Source organism: Vulpes vulpes, chromosome 2, assembly GCF_048418805.1.
Source record: "Vulpes vulpes isolate BD-2025 chromosome 2, VulVul3, whole genome shotgun sequence".
Classification (NCBI taxonomy): Eukaryota; Metazoa; Chordata; class Mammalia; order Carnivora; family Canidae; genus Vulpes; species Vulpes vulpes.
In genome coordinates, this window is record NC_132781.1 from 75,428,819 (window position 1) to 75,445,256 (window position 16,438).

At 42.4% G+C, this 16,438-nt stretch overlaps 1 protein-coding gene across 2 annotated transcripts; it reads left to right on the forward strand.

The window, feature by feature from the left end:
- Positions 1-268: 268 nt before the first annotated feature.
- SPINK2 (serine peptidase inhibitor Kazal type 2) lies at positions 269-12,824 on the forward strand. 2 transcript variants are annotated; one of them, XM_072748920.1, is made up of 5 exons: positions 269-402; positions 1,463-1,515; positions 5,431-5,499; positions 10,480-10,589; positions 12,500-12,824. In XM_072748920.1, exons 1-5 carry the CDS (start codon positions 327-329, stop codon positions 12,543-12,545), a joined length of 354 nt encoding a protein of 117 aa, XP_072605021.1. In that variant the 5' UTR covers positions 269-326; the 3' UTR covers positions 12,546-12,824. The 2 variants fall into 2 exon arrangements, with proteins under 2 accessions (XP_072605021.1, XP_072605022.1); XM_072748921.1 differs by lacking the exon at positions 5,431-5,499.
- Positions 12,825-16,438: the final 3,614 nt, after the last annotated feature.

Genomic DNA, 16,438 nt, shown 5'->3' on the forward strand with positions numbered 1-16,438 from the left:
CGCCCCCAGTCCAGCCCCGTGACCACGCCCCATGTAGCCCGCCCCTTGTAACCACGCCCAGTAACCACGCCCACATATAGCCCCGCCCCATAGCCCCGCCCCTTGTAACCACGCCCAGCATTCCCCTCCCCTGTAGCCCCGCCCCTCGGTCCCGCCCCGTGACCACGCCCCCATGCAGCCCCCATGTAGCCCCGCCCCTTGTAACCACGCCCACTATCCCCCTCCCTTGTAGCCCCGCCCGTAGCCCCGCCCCCGTAGCCCCGCCCCTTCCCCGCCCCCCGCCTGCCCGCAGCCGCTCGGACCTGGGCGCCCGGAGCAGGGTTCGGATGGCGGGCCGCGGAGGGAGCCTGGCGCTCCGGGCGGTGAGCTTGGTGCTGCTGCTCCTGGCCCGGGACGTGGCAGGTAGCCCTCCCCGCGGGTCTGGTCGGCCGGCACGGCTGCGGGCGGAGTATCCGAAAGTGGGTCTGGCCCGGGGCTCCCAGCCCCCCGGCCGGCGGCCCTCCGCGCACCCGTTACTGGCGGTTCCCCGCAGCCTGGCCTGTGCGCGTCCAGGGGCTCGGACGGGGGGCGGGGTGCAGGGCTGGGGGATGGCCCTGGGGCCAGCGCCGCTCTTTCCTTCTTGCTTGGCCTTGGCTCCTGGCCTCTTCTTAGTGACACCCAGCTATCTGCTGTCTCTCTCCCTTGAAGATTTTCTGGAGCCCAAGATTATTAGAATTTGTGTGTGTGTGTGTGTGTGTGGACACGGGGGCCCTACTGAACCCCTGCAGGAAATGAACAGGAACTAGGGATTGTGAATGCCAAGTGCATCAGGCACTCTGAGGCTTATGAGAAAGGGGCTTTAAGTCCAGCCAGACTTGACACCTGTTTGAAAATGGAATTATTATTATTTTTTAAATTATTTTTAAATATTTATTTATTTATTTATGATAGAGAGAGAGAGGGGCAGAGACACAGGAGGAGGGAGAAGAAGGCTCCATGCCGGGAGCCCGATGCAGGACTCGATCCCGGAACTCCAGGATCGCGCCCTGGGCCAAAGGCAGGCGCCAAACCGCTGAGCCACCCAGGGATCCCCCCTGAAAATGGAATTAAAATGGTAGCACCTAATGTTCAGTTTTGCGTCTGTTACCCTGAGCCACAGAGGAGAATATGGTGAATTAGTAAGAGTTACTTCTCTTTTATTTCATAGCTCCGAAGTGCTTTCTCAAACCAGTGTGTTAGGGTAGTCAGTTCCAGAATCCGTACCAAATATTCCTTATGTGTGCCTGCCAGGAGAGGTGCCAGAAAACAACTTATTAGCCTTCTTTGGGGGTGTGGGTGATGGGGGCTGTTCCAAGAAGCTAGGCATCTGAGAGGAAGGGAGAGGTTGTGGCCAGGATAAAGTATAAGCTGGATTTTAAAAGCCCCTTATGAATAAGAATTGACCTTAATCATATACTTTAAGATGTCTGTCTTCTTCTCACAGCCTCTTTGGACTCTTTGAGCTCTGCGTTTGGTCAACCTTCAGAATACAGAACAGTAAGTAGGAGCCCACTTGTATTATTTCCACTCCCACAGGCTTCGGGTTGGGGCTAGTTTTCAGGTCTGACTTGCCAGTTTTTGTTTTTGTTTTTTCCCCTGACCTGCCACTTTTGAAACTGTTGACTGCCTCTTTAGAAATCAGATTCTAAGGCAGGCCTTTTGATGCAGATCAAAATTGTAAATTTTGGCCAGAAATAGCTCAGTCCTTGAAGGCCTCAGCACTTTGTTTCCTTTAATAGTTTCTTTGATGATTCAAAAAGTCCTTGGTCTAATGGTTATGTCTTGTACTAGACATTTTATGAACATTATCTAAATAAGTCTGTGGAAGCAAATGAAGACCAACTAAATGAAAACAAGCAAAAGCAAGATTTCAGAGCTTGATGTGTAGCACAGGATTCAGCCACACATCTTTTGTGTTTTGGTGGAAACTCAAAGGCTGGCAGAGGAGAGAGAAAGTGCTATAGTGGGAAGAAGGGAGGATTTCAGGTGTGCCCTAATTGGAGGCTGTTGGCCTGGGGAAGCTAACTAGAAGGTGGGCTAACTAGAAGCAGGAATCCTATGTGAAGGGTAAGATGTGCATATTTGGCTTTCTCTGGTTGGTGCTAAGTTAGAAGTGGGGAAAAACATTAGTGAACTTGTCAGTATCAATCAAATCCTGGCCATTTTGGGCTAGTTGTTATGTAGGTTATTGTTTGGCTTCCTGGATTGTCATTAAAGATAGCTGTATGACTTCTTACAAGTCTGACTTATACTAGACTGGCTTCCTGGGTTGGTTATTCTAAATAATGAATTGGTTTCCTGGGTAGGCTGCTATAGGTTGTGGGTCAGAGTTTTTTATATACGTGTGTGTGTGTGTGTGTGTGTGTGTCTATTAGAAAGAGAGAAAAAACACATAAGTGGTAGGGGAGTGGGTTGCAGAGGGATAGAAAGAATCTTTTTTTTTTTTTTAATTTTTTTTTAATTTTTTTATTTATTTATGATAGTCACAGAGAGAGAGAGAGAGAGGCAGAGACACAGGCAGAGGGAGAAGCAGGCTCCATGCACCGGGAGCCCGATGTGGGATTTGATCCCGGGTCTCCAGGATCGCGCCCTAGGCCAAAGGCAGGCGCCAAACCGCTGCGCCACCCAGGGATCCCGGATAGAAAGAATCTTAAGCCCAGCATGGACCCTATGGTGGGACTCGATCTTGTGACCCCAAAATGATGACCTGAGCCAAAATCAAGAGTCAGACGCTTAACTGACTGAGCTACTCAGGTCCTCCACAGTTCAATTTTAATAAGTGATATTACATTGTCTGTTTGTATATTCAGTCTCTCAATCCTCATAGTGACCTTGTAAGATATTATTTTATGTATAAGGATATCGACCTCAAGGGGTTAAGTAACTTTGAGTATTCAAATCAGAGTAGACCTCTCCAGGAAACCTTCCCATCCCATTTTCTAACTCCAGAGGAGATACAGATGCACTTTTTCTTTGTTTCCATTCAACCTATACTGCATCATCATCATCGTTATCATCATCAGATGACAGTGTAGGGAAGATTATTTATTTAAGATTTTTAAAATTTATTCATGAGAGACACAGAGAGAGAGAGAGAGAGAGAGAGAGGCAGAGGGAGAAGCAGGCTCCATGTGGGGAGCCCGACGTGGGACTCGATCCCAGGTCTCCAGGATCATACCCTGGGCCAAAGGCGGCACTAAACCTCTAAGCCACCAGGGCTGCCGTAGGAAAGATTTAAAAGCTTTACACTTCTAAGTTCTCAACTGGGGCCTCTTGAACACAAGACAGTTTAACAAGAAAAAAAAAAAAACCAAGCAAGTTTATTAAGTGTATCATACATACACACATGGAAGCATTCAGAGATGAGTAACTCAAAGAGGTGGTTTAGAACTCTTATATAGAGCAAATTTCTAGAGACCTGACAGGACAAAGTAAAATGGTTTTAGGCTTCCAAGGGTGGGATACTATAGGAAGGTAAATATATGGGAAGAAACTACAGAGTAAGGTTTGTTTGCAGGTTCCTCCGGGGCCACCTTGGGCAGAGTCTAGAGTTGTCTTCAGTAAAGGAGAAACTATATTCTGCCTTTGGGCAGAAAAGGGGAGAATACAGAGCACTTTTCTTGGGATTGCTACTTCTTAATTGCCTTAAGCTCAAAATATATTTTATGTCAAAGAGTCATATTTTTGGGATGACATATTCTGGTTTCCTTCAACGGTAAATGCTATCTCATCATAGCATTGAATTGTAATTGCCTGTTTGCCTGTCTCCTTTCAGTAAACTGTATACTCCTGTGATCAAGTATGATGTCTTATTTGTTATTTGGTCTCTAATCTTCAGCTCTTAGCAGACCCCAATAATACATTTTGATCAGATGACTCCATTTTTGGGTGGTTTGATTTTCTCTCAGAAAATGGGAATAACCCCACCTCCATCTCAAGGCTGGGATTAGGGTAAGGTGAGTTGGGTGCCTAGGGTGCAAATTTTTTTTTTTCTTTTTCTAGGGTGCAAATTAAAAAGAAATATTATTTACTCATGAGAGACACAAAGAGAGGCAGAGACATAGGCAGAGGGAGAAGCAGGTCCCATACAGGGGGCCTTATGTGGGACTCGAGCCTGGGACTCCAGGAACATGCCCTGAGCCGAAGACAGGCGCCCAACTGCTGAGTTGCCTAGGCATCCTGCTAGGGTGCAAAATTTAAAAAGGCACTCACTCTCAGGAGGCAAATGCTACAGGACTCTGCTCAGTTTGTACAGGATTATTAAAAGAATGAATTACTCAAGAGATTTTTGTTTTCTTCCCCAGTTCTGTTGCCACTGCTCTGGTTTAGGGTCCCCATTACCTCTTACCTAGGCTAGCATAGTGGCCCCCTATGCAATTTTCCTGAACTCTTTACTATCTCCACTTCCTGACCCCTGCTACACACTGCTGCTGCAATTCCTTTCAAAACTTCAGCTCTAGGTATGCCTGAGTGGCTCAGTGGTTGACGATCTGCCTTTGGCTCAGGGCATGATCCCGGGATTCTGGGATCAAGTCCCACATCAGGCTTCCCACATGGAGCCTGCTTCTCCCCTTCCTGTGTCTCTGCCTCTTTCTCTCTGTGTTTTTCATGAATAAATAAAATCTTAAAAAAAAAAAAAACTTCAGTTCTAAGTACAGCATGTCCCTATGCAGAACATAGAGACTTCCCAGTGTCAACAGAGTGTCCTTACTGCAGCCTATCTTTCTACCTGTACCTTCCACTGTTTTCCCATAGCTTATGCTCTTCTATCTCTATGCTAGTGCCACACTGTTTTTTTTTTTTTAAGGTTTATTTATTCATTTGAGAGAGAGAGTGCCTGGTGTGGGGAGAGGAGAAAGAGAGAAGCAGACTCCCTCTAACACCTCTCTTAAAATCTTATTCATTTATTGAATTTTTCAAAAGAAAATATTCAGAGTATAAAGCTCTGAGAATTACTTAAAAGCAAATCACATCCTTCTACAAATATTAAATTGATTCTAAGAAATAAGTAAAAATGTGAGATGGCCCTCTTCCAGAATGAGAGTGTCTTCTAAAGCTCTGAGGAGCAGTCTGCCATGGGTGTAAACTCTCTTCTATAGTTGGCATGTCGTGGCATGTAATTTAGAGCCTCCCCTGATGGTGAACCTATTCTGAATTGTTTTTCTTCTGTCATAAATTTGGGTAACTGAATAAAACTAAGGGTTGGTGGAGGCATAATTTATTAATGAAATTATTTGACCTCATTGATAAAAGTGAAAAGTATTTATTCGTAAAGCCTCATGTTTCCACTCAGAAAATCCAGGAAGTGAGTGGCCTAAATTTAATGAAGTTAAATGGTGGATAGCCAAAGTTAGCTTTGAAATCAAGAGAATGAGACTGGAAACAGACTGGAATACCAACATTGTCTTCCAGCTGGCTAGATACCTTGGGGATCTGAGAGACATCAAAGATCTTCTGCTTAAAAAACAAAACACAACAAAGGTAAGGTTCCTTACCAGCCTGTTAGTGCTCCTCAAAATTCATATGTTAGTCATTCTTTGAGACGAAAGCATTTGAAAGCTTCTGTTGAATATAAAAAACCCTAAGACCTTCAGGCTAAATAGATTGATTTTTTTTTTAAATTTTTATTTCTGATAGTCACAGAGAGAGAGAGAGAGAGAGAGGCAGAGACACAGGCAGAGGGAGAAGCAGGCTCCATGCACCGGGAGCCCGATGTGGGATTCGATCCCGGGTCTCCAGGATCGCGCCCTGGGCCAAAGGCAGGTGCCAAACTGCTGCGCCACCCAGGGATCCCTAAATAGATTGATTTTATTTTATTTTTTTATTTTTTTTAAATTATTTATTTATTTATTTATTTATTTATGATAGTCACAGAGAGAGAGAGAGAGAGAGGCAGAGACACAGGCAGAGGGAGAAGTAGGCTCCACGCACCGGGAGCCCGATGTGGGACTCGATCCCGGGTCTCCAGGATCCCGCCCTGGGCCAAAGGCAGGTGCTAAACCGCTGCGCCACCCAGGGATCCCCTAGATTGATTTTAATTAGTTGTTTATCTAGTCAGTCAGATAGTGGGCATAGGCAAGATATGTTTTAGCTAAAAAAAGGGAGGCAGGAAAGGTCTAGAGCAGGAGCTCCCTGAAATTGTGTGCCAAATTGTGTATCTCAGTGTATTCCCCTTATCTTCCAAACGTAGTCTAAGTGGATTGGATGTCAAGATGATTGGGAACAGCAGTTCCTAAACCCAGTCCTAGCTGAATCAGAATTCAGGGGCCTCTAGACACACGGATTCTAACCCTGGAGATGCTAATTGAATCTGGCATGAGGTTCCAAATCAGTGTTTTCTTTTCTTTCTTTTTTCTTTAAGTTTTATTTAATCCATTTAGTTCACAGTGTAATATTAGTTTCAGGTGGACAATATAGTGATTCAGCACTTCCATACAACACCCGGTGCTCATCACCACAAATGCACTCCTTAATCCTCATCATCTACTTCATCTACTTCACAGCCACCTTTCCCCACTGCCCCCCCCCCCCCCCCCCCCCCGCAGCCCCAACCTCCTCTCTGGTAACCATCAGTTTGTTCTCTGTAGTTAAGAGTCTGTTTCTTGGTTTGCCTCCCTCTCAGTTTTGTTTTGTCTTTCCTTTGCTTGTTTGTTTTGTTTCTTAAATTCCACATATGAGTGAAATCCTACAGTATTTGTCTTTCTCTGACTTCTTTTGCTCAGCACAATACTCTCCAGCTTCATCCATGTCATTGCAAATGGCAGTAAATCAGTGTTTTTAACACGCTTCTGAGGTGACATGCTCAGGCAGCCCTGTGTGGGTCCACTGGGGCTAGTTGTTAACACTAAACACTCACTGAACACCTTCCGCTTAAGCAACTCACAAATGACCCTCTTCCTTCTCTCTGAGCAATTGCCACAGCATAATGACCATTTCCTGGCTGTAGGTAGCCTACCCTCTTATTTGTATACCAGTAGACTACTTCCCATCAGTAGAGTTGTATTCTTACCAAGACTTAAGTGTGTGTGTTCACGAGCCTGTTGTGGCAGTTACCAGTCTTATTTTAACAAAAAATGTAAGGACAATAAAAACATGAGTATAAAGAAATAAAGTCATAGATTATATGAGGACTGAATTGAATGCTTTTGAAAGACTTGGTAAAAGACATATTGTTAAAAAAAAGTTGCTGTCGAGTTAGGTGTAGGTGAAACAACTGTAAATAATTGTAACAAGATTTTTAAAAATTGTATATTACATTGTTTTAAATTCTCACAGTATTTTTTTTTTAAGATTTTATTTTTAAGGAATTTCTACAACTAGCATGGAGCTTAAATCTGCAACCCCAAGATCAAGAGTTGCATGCTCTACCGACTGAGGCAGTCAGGCACTCCTTAAATTCTTACTGTATTTTAAAATAGTGGTTCTCAGCTGGGGGCAGTTTTGCCCTCCAGCAGACATTTAGACTGTTATTTTGATCATCATCATTGGGGAGTTGATACTGGCATCTAGTGGATAGAGAACATCCTACAACATACAGTCCAGCCTCCCACTCCAAAGAATTATCTGGTCCAAAATATAAACTGTGGTTGAGTAATCATGTTTTAAAGAAAGGAAAACAGTGTGTACTTATTATGGGTATCATTTTTGCAGTGATAGCACACAGAACTCCTAATTATAGTTGACTCCTGAACAATATGGGGATGGGGATGCTGACCCCCCCCCCCCCATAGTCAAAATTCTAAGTATAACTTTTGACTCCAAAATTTAACTGCTAAGAGCCTACTGTTGACCAGAGGCCTTGCTAATAAATAAAGACTTGATTAGGGGCACCTAGGTGACTTAGTTGGCTAAGCTTCCTGACTTTATTTTGGCTCAGGTTATGATTTCAGGCTCACGAGATTGAGCCCCTCATTGGGTCATTGGGTTCGACACTCAGTGGGGAGCCTGCTTAAGATTCTCTCTCTTCCTCTGCCCCTACCCCATTCCTCCCTCTCTCGTCCTCTCTCTCTCTCTCTCTCTATTAGAAAAAAAAAAGAGAGTTGATTAATACACATTTTGTATGTGTTACATTCTTAACTTACCGGTATTTTTGTAAGTTAGAGAAAATAAAATGTTATTAAGAAAATCCCAAGGGAGACAAAATACATTTAAATACATGTTTGTTCAAGAGTCAGCTGAAGTTGAAACATTCAAAGGAAAGATCTCTTGTATCAGGATTAGATTCAGCTGCAAGTAACAAGAGACAAAATAGGAGCACACAGTGCTGCCATCCTAGAATGTGCCCTTTATCCTCCTGATGTATAAGATAGAGATTAGAGCTCCATGCACCCAGAAGCAGGATGGAGGAATGGACAGAGAAAAAAAATTGAGAGAAACAAAGGACAAGTAACTGCTTTCTCTTAAAGGACATTCCCAGAAGCTACTGCACAGTAATTCCATGTATATCCCTAGCTACAAGGAAAATTATATTATAGTAGCATTACAGGTGGCCCTATGTGTCTTATATCCAAAAATTGGAAATATTGTTTTTCATCTATGTGTTTTATGCTAAAATGTTTAGGGTATATATATACATATATGTGTGTATATATACATGTGTATGTGTATATATATATGCAAATACAGTTATTGTTTTCTTGCTTTAATTGATTTTATCAACTAAACAACCAACTACCACTTGTCCCAATCTCATTGGATAAGAGGGCATCCACTCTGCCTGTGAGAGCAGCCTCACAAGGCATCATCTTAATGAGCTTTGGGCAGCATATCAGGCTCCTGAATGAGGGCTAAATGAGAGAATGGGAAGGGTCAACAAAACCTCTTTTACTTTAGATTTTAATCCATGGCCATCCCTGCTTAGGTCTTTATAAATCCAGATAATATCAATAGAAAAATGCACTGCATTTATTCAGAGTGCTAAACCAGGATGACTTCTTTTATTCTGAAGTGAGAAAAGTGATTACCATTTACTAAAACAAGTATATATATATATAAACATATGTCTATAAAATAGAAATATAGTGGACCATATATTTGACCTTTGTTAAAGTGAGACTGCACACCATAGTCTGATCGCTGTGACCACATCTAGTCCTGGCCCTGCTGGAGATTAGCAGCTGTGAGAAAGATATATCATTTGTCTAGCCTCAAATCCATCTAATCACAGGGTTGAGTTCCATGATGCCATGTCAGTTTCTTAGGGCTGCCGTACTAAAGTTCCACAAACTGGAGGAGTTGAACAACATAAATTGAATGTCCCACAGTTCTGGAGGCTAGAAGTCCTAAATCAAGGTGTTGGTAGAATTGGTTCCTCTTGAGGGCTGTGAGGGAGAATCTGTTCCATGCCTATCTCCCAGGTTCTGGGAGTCCCAGATGTTTTTTTTTTCTTGTAAATGGCATTCACTTTGTCTTCTCATGATCTTCCCTCTGTTTTAACTCTATGTCCAAATTTTCTCTTTTTTATAAGGACACCAGTCATATTGGATTAGGGTCCATTCTACGGACCTCATTTCAACTTAATTTCCTATATGAAGACCCTGTTTCCAATAACATCACATTCTGAGGTGCTGGTGGTTACAACTTTAACTTAATCACTTTTTGAATGGGTATAATTCAATCCATAACAACACCTAAGGATGGTCTAATTCTGAACCTGCTGTTTTCTTTGGTGCTGTTGGTTAAATGCCAGTATCTTAAAGGTCCAGACTAAAAGATTAGATTCCTGAGTTTATCTTGACATTATGCCAAGGGATTAATTAAAATGGAATGTAACAACTTTCATTTGGAGTTAGTAGTAAAGTACAAATTACAAAGTGGGTATGATGGTGTGTCTTGGACTTTCATTTAAAAATCAGCCAGACTGGGGTGCCTGGGTAGCTTAGTCAGTTCGGTGTCTGACTTTTGATTTTGGCTCAGGTTATGATCTCAGGGTTGTCAGGTCAGATCCTGCATTGGCCTCTGCACTAGGCATGGAGTGTGGTTGAAATATTTTCTCCCTCCCTCTCCTTCAGGGTCCTCTAAAAAAAAAAGATAAAAATAAATAAATAAAATAACAAGACCGAGGTCCCTTTCTTACATAGTAGGTATTAAACTATTGCTTCAATATTGCACCTGATTTTTGCATTAAAAAATCTTTCTTGGGCAGCCCTGGTGGCCTGGTGGTTTAGCACTGCCTTCAGCCCGGGGCATGATCCTGGAGACTCAGGATCAAGTCCCACATTGGGCTCCCTCCATGGAACCTGTTTCTTCCTCTGCCTGTGTCTCTGCCTCTCTCTGTGTGTCTCTCATGAATTAATAAATAAAATCTTTTTAAAAAAATCTTTCTTGTGTGTGGGAAATAGAACTATTTCTGTAGGATGTTTCTAGGAAATCTAGGAGACTTGGGACTTTGTCTTACCCTCAGCTATTTTGTGATGAGAATGTCTCAGTTTTATAATTTCTGTTTTTCTTTCTCTTTTCTAGCCAAACTGCAATCAGTATAAATTACCAGGATGTCCCAGAGACTTTAGCCCTGTGTGTGGAAGCGACATGTCCACTTACCCCAATGAGTGTACTCTGTGCATGAAAATCAGGTAACATAGTTTTATAGTATAGACTGGTCAAGTTTTCCTTAGTCCTTTTCTTGATTTTTGATTACTTAGGAAGTAGCAATTCTTTTCTTGGATGTAAGAATCAAATGTGACATAATAGTTCTGTTTTCAGACTGACATTTAAAAAGGCAGAATCAGGGACGCCTGGGTGGCTCAGCGGTTGGATGCTTGCCTTCGGCTCAGGTTGTGATCCCGGGATCCAGGATGGAGTCCTACATTGGGCTTCCTGCAGGGAGCCTGCTTCTCCCTCTGCCTGTGTCTCTGCCTCTCTCTCTCAGTCTTTGTCTCTCATGAATAAATAAATCTTAAAAAAATAAATAAAATAAAAAGGCAGACTCATTCAGTGCATTTCCCAGATCAAAGTTAGAGAATGACATTTGTGAGTAGCCAACTATAGACCAGATAACCAGGTTATGTTACTCTCCACGAATGGGCAGTTTCCCCAAATTAAGAGTATATTTAATTCTTAAACTCTGTGACATATTCATCTTTCCTTTATTTTTACTCAATATTTTTAAAAAATGGTTTTTTAAGTAGGCTCCACACCCAATGTGGTTCTTGAACTTATGACCCTGAGATCAAGAGTTGCATGTTCCACTGACTGAGCCAGCCAGGTGCCTCTTGAATCGTCTTTTAAATTCAGAGGGCATGTGCAAGTAACCTGTATCCCCTGCAATATGAACTGGGACATAGGTCTTAATCATTCCACCTAGTAGAATGTTAAGCAATGTATGTTATGCTTGATGCCCTTCATGTCACTCACTGGTGATGTGACTCCTATAGGTATGAAGCAGGATGAATCACAGGGTTAAGATGCATTTCAAATAACCATGTAGTGCCAATATTAAATTCATGAATTACTCAGTTTATTGCAAACTTTATCACACAAGTTAGTCACACAAGAAAGCTAGCGGAGGCGATTAATGAACCACTCTGAAGAGGATCCAGGAAGGAGGCATCGCAAGGCAAGCAGTGAGGCACCTCTCCAGTGACAAGCTTTGGCCTTGATTTCTGTCATGCCACTCTGTGCTGACAGCCTCCAGCAGCATCTGTCCTGGCACAGCAAACTTACACCTATAGCCTGGGTGGTTGATTGGCCTTAAAATGTCTGCCGGACAGCTTCTACATTTAAGGATCTGCTTGGTTGGGGGTAACAGTTGTATCCAAACATTTTTGCCGCCTCAGCTCCATCCACTTGGTCTTACCATAGATGTTTTCAAACAAGTTATTTATCTGTTGGTTACAGAGCCAATGCGTATGGGCACACTCTAAGTCTGCATCAGACATTGACCAACAATTAATTATAGGAGTTCACATTGGCCACTGAGACTCCATCTTGTCTTCCTCTAACTTAGCTTAATGTCAACTGTGAGTAGGAATCACATACAAAGTAGCACCCTATGACAAGGGATGCTGATTTGTATTTTGGGGGTTCATTCTCTGGTGTCAGTCTTTTTTTTTTTTTAAGGTTTTATTTATTTATTCATGAGAGACACAGAAAGAGAGAGAGGCAAAGACACAGGCAGAGGGAGAAACAGGCTCCATGCAGGGAGGCCACATGGGACTTGATCCCGGGACTCCAGGATCAGGCCCCAGGCCGAAGGCAGCGCTAAACTGCTGAGCCACCCTGGCTGCCCCTGGTGTCAGTCTTTAGTGAGTTACTAGGTCTTCTCAGTATGCATTTTTGAGGTTAGCGCCCTATACCCTAGGGTTAGAAAAAAGTGGCCAACTTGGGGCTTTTACACTCATATTTTAACCGGATGTAGCTTTAAAAATGTTTAAGTTAGCATCACCTTAGAAGGAATCCAACATATAACGACATGGGTACAAAGAGCGGGACAGTTTCGGTATGGGAGGTAATAAATGTGTCTTTATGGTTGTTCAATTTGCAGGGAAGATGGGCGTGACGTTAAAATAATCCGGAGTGGACCGTGTTGATGGAGCAGTCCATAGAAGAGAATTCAGAACCACCTTCAACAGTATATGCTAGATGAATTCCATTTCCCCTTTTTCTCTTTCCTATGTTCTTTTGCATGGGATTTGTTAGCCCACATTTTCTGAAAGGAGGTGTGGAAGAGAGCTAAGTGCAGTGACTGATAATTAAAACAAACACAAAAAATCCTTGTTTCTTGGCTTTTACCCCTTGAGTTAAGCTTATTGCCTAGGTGCCTTGTGTATTGCTTTATTTAGCTGGAATAAAATCAGCATTGTGTTCAAGTATTGCTGTTCTCTCTTGAATACCCATTCTTACTCCGCAGCCTCCTGGTGACTCTTTTCCTTTCAGGCAAAGGTGAATTTCATTAGGGCAAAGTGGAGTCTTCGTTGAGAGGGCAACATTTATTCTACTTCCCCCTTCCTCCAAATCTTACAGAGTTAATGTAACGGGGACAGTGTTCTGCACAGAGCACATAACCATGAAATACTTGGAGCTGATTTTAGCCCGAGCCAGTAAAGTCAAAGAATCATGCAGGTTGAAATATTTACTAGATTCAATGTCTTCTTTCAGTAGTTTCCTCTCAGGGTTTGTGCAGGTATTTGGCTCCTTTTATTTATTTATTTTTAAAGATTTTATTTATTTATTCATGAGAGACACACACACACACAGAAAGAGAGGCAGAGACACAGGCAGAGGGAGAAGCAGGCTCCATGCAGGGAGCCTGACGTGGGACTCGATCCCAGATCTCCAGGATCAGGCCCTAGGCTGACGGCGGCGCCAAACCGCTGAGCCACCTGGGCTGCCCTTTTTCCTCCTTTTAGAGCAGTGGTTCTCGACTCCAGGGCTATTTTCCCCCAGGGGACATCCAGCAATATGTCTGGTGTTTTGTTGTCACAGTTGAAGGGTAGGTGCTACTGATGTCTAGTGGGTAGACACCAGGCATGTTGCCAAACATCCTACAGTGCCCAGGTCAGCTCTCAATAAGAATTTTTTCAGTTCAAAATATCAGTAGTACTGAGGTTGCAACATCCTGTTTTCAAGTTTGATATAACCTAAGAATAAACATTAGCAATAATAAAAGTGACGGGGGATTACTTTAAAATGATGCTTTCAGATAGAGGATTTTGAATCAAATCCTGGGTGAGGACTAGCTTCTAGGAAACCATGAGCCATGAAGCAAGAGGTGGCTGAGAAAGTGTGTAGTGGAAAGAATATGGCTTTTGGGGTCAGCAAAACCTGAGTTCGAATTCCGATTCTAGCAGTTGTGCTTTGATTTTTTTATATGGAAAATGGGATAGTGCTCAACTCATGGAACTGTTGAGAGGAAACTGCTTAGCACAGTGCTTGGACGTAGAAACCACTGAAATAGCAGCTGCTGTTATTTCAGGTACCCCTCTTAGAAAGAAAGAAACTGAGGCCCACAGAGGCAAACCACCTTGCCCAAGTGATAGAACACATTGAAAGTCTGGCCTAGATGCCTGGGTCTCCAAATTCCCAGTCCTCTGTTTCTTAGATGGAACAGAGACAATAAAGTGGGAAGTTGTATAGAATAAATGGGCTCTAATAATGTTCTGTAGTTGTTTTTGGCTTAAGATTTTAGTTTTATTAAAGTAGTATGTACTCTGGAAAATTAAGAAATGCACAAGGATATTTAAAAAGTGGAAGTCATGTCCATACTAGCCTCCAGAGGTAACTGGTATTAACCTTCTGGAACACAGTGTCCTTTTCACTCTCCCTAAGTATGTGTGTGTCTATCAAATCATACAGACACATAGAAACACACACACACACACACATACAAAATCCTGTCCTAAACTTGCTTTTCTCCTTATATTAGATTTTTAATGTCAATGAAGATTATTCTTTTCAAAAGCTATATAGTATTTTATTATTGTGCTATAAGGCATCCAGCCTCTATTGATCTATATTCGGATTGTTTTTTAGGATTCTCTTGGTTGAAACTGGAAGAATCCCAACTCAAACAGTCTTAGCAAACAAGGGAGTTAATTGGCCCATTGAGTCATATTTGCAGAAGAGCGGGGTAGCATTAGACTCAGAGGCTACATTTATTATTTATTTGCCTCAGAGGCAACTGGGGACTCTAATGCATCAGGACTTCCCATCTCTTCATGTCTCATCTCTGTTTATTTTGGCATAAGCAGCTTCATTCTTAGGCTTGCTTCACCTCCTGTGTGAGAGACAAAATTGGAAGTTACAGATTCTATCCTGGCAGCTTCCTGAGCTAACAGGAAATAATTATTTCCTATCAGTTCCAAGTGAGTAAAATCTCCTGGAGTTACAGTCCCAACAATAGTACTTTCTGAAAAGAAAATGACTCTTCTGGACAAAGACCCTGATTGGTTCATGCTAGATTACATGTTCCCCCTTCAGGCTGATTGTTGTGGTCACAAGAAGTAAGGTGGTGTAGGATTGGTTTAGCTATGGGACATTGGGTGCTTTGTTCCTAAAGGAAAAAAGGGGGAAAATCCAAAAGGGGGAAAAATCAATAGATGTGAACTATAGGTTGTTTACAACTTCTAATGATTATAAAACTGTTTCAGGGAACATTCTTGCCCACACAGCCTTATCACTCGAGAAAAAAAATATATACACATACACAAGATGAAAATAGCTCTAAAAATTTTTTTAAGAGAAATTTATGCTTGTATAGTACACACTAATTGTTTGGTGTACCTAGCACCTCTCCCTTCTTCTGCCCTAAAGAAGCATTGCTTCTACCTTCCCCTTTCCTTTTCCACTCTGCTTCCAACTTCTGGCCGAAGGAAGCTGCCACCTTCTTATAGGATCCCATATCCCTGACCCTGGAGGCAGGCTGAAAGGTGAATGCCTGGACCAAATTAGACCAGTCACGGTCAGTCATAATTCCTGCTACCTTGCTCACAGGGTTGGTCTGCAATGGGTTTGTGACCATTCAGAGTCCATCCTCAGAGAAGAGCCCTTTTCTCCTTTTAGGTGGTGAGATTGAGAGGCTGTGCCCCTAGAAGCTGCTGGAAGCCCTAACCTCTCACTATTGAGAAAGACTATGGTAGGAGAGCATGAGGCTAACATGCCCAGGGAAGCAGAACAAAAGACCCAGAGTGTCTTGGAGAAAGTAGATATTTTGGTTCTGGTTCGAGGGCTTAGGGCTCCTATTTCCTGCCTTGCCATGGCTTAGGCTTTGTTAGTCAACTTCTCCTTTGAAAAGTGAGCTGGCCTACTGTCCATTTCAATATTCCCCCCTGTGCAGCTGGGTTTTTTTGTTTGTTTGTTTTGCTCATAGCAGTTTGAGTTGGATTGTCTTTTTTTTTTTTTTTTTTTAAAGATTATTCATGACAGAGAGAGAGAGAGAGAGAGAGTGAGAGAGAAGCAGAGTGTGCCGGGGCTGCCCTTGAGTTGGATTGTTATCACATAAACTCTTCTAATAAATTCAAGCACTTTGGAAATATGTAAAGGAAAAGGGTCTCCCTGTTTTAGTCCATTATTTTGGACAGGAAAATAATGAAATGGAAGGCTTTTATAGTCAGAAAGAACTAATAATAGTGATATTTCAAAAGAAACTCAAAAGTATAGATATGTATTATAAGAATTTTGTTGCAGTATTTATTTTTAATTTTTAAAAAAATTTTGTTTGTTTATTCATGAGAGACACAGAGAAAGAGGCAGAGACATAGGCAGAGGGAAAAGCAAGCTTGCTGCAGGGAGCCTGATGTGGGACTTGATCCCAGCACCCCGAGATCACGACCTGAGCCAAAGGCAAATGCTTAACCACTGAGCCACCCAGGTGTCCTTGTTGAAGTATTTTTTAATGATATTTAACTGTTAATACTTCCATGCTTTTTTGTATAAACTTTTGTCTATTATTTTAAAACATATATATATTTATATATATTTTCTG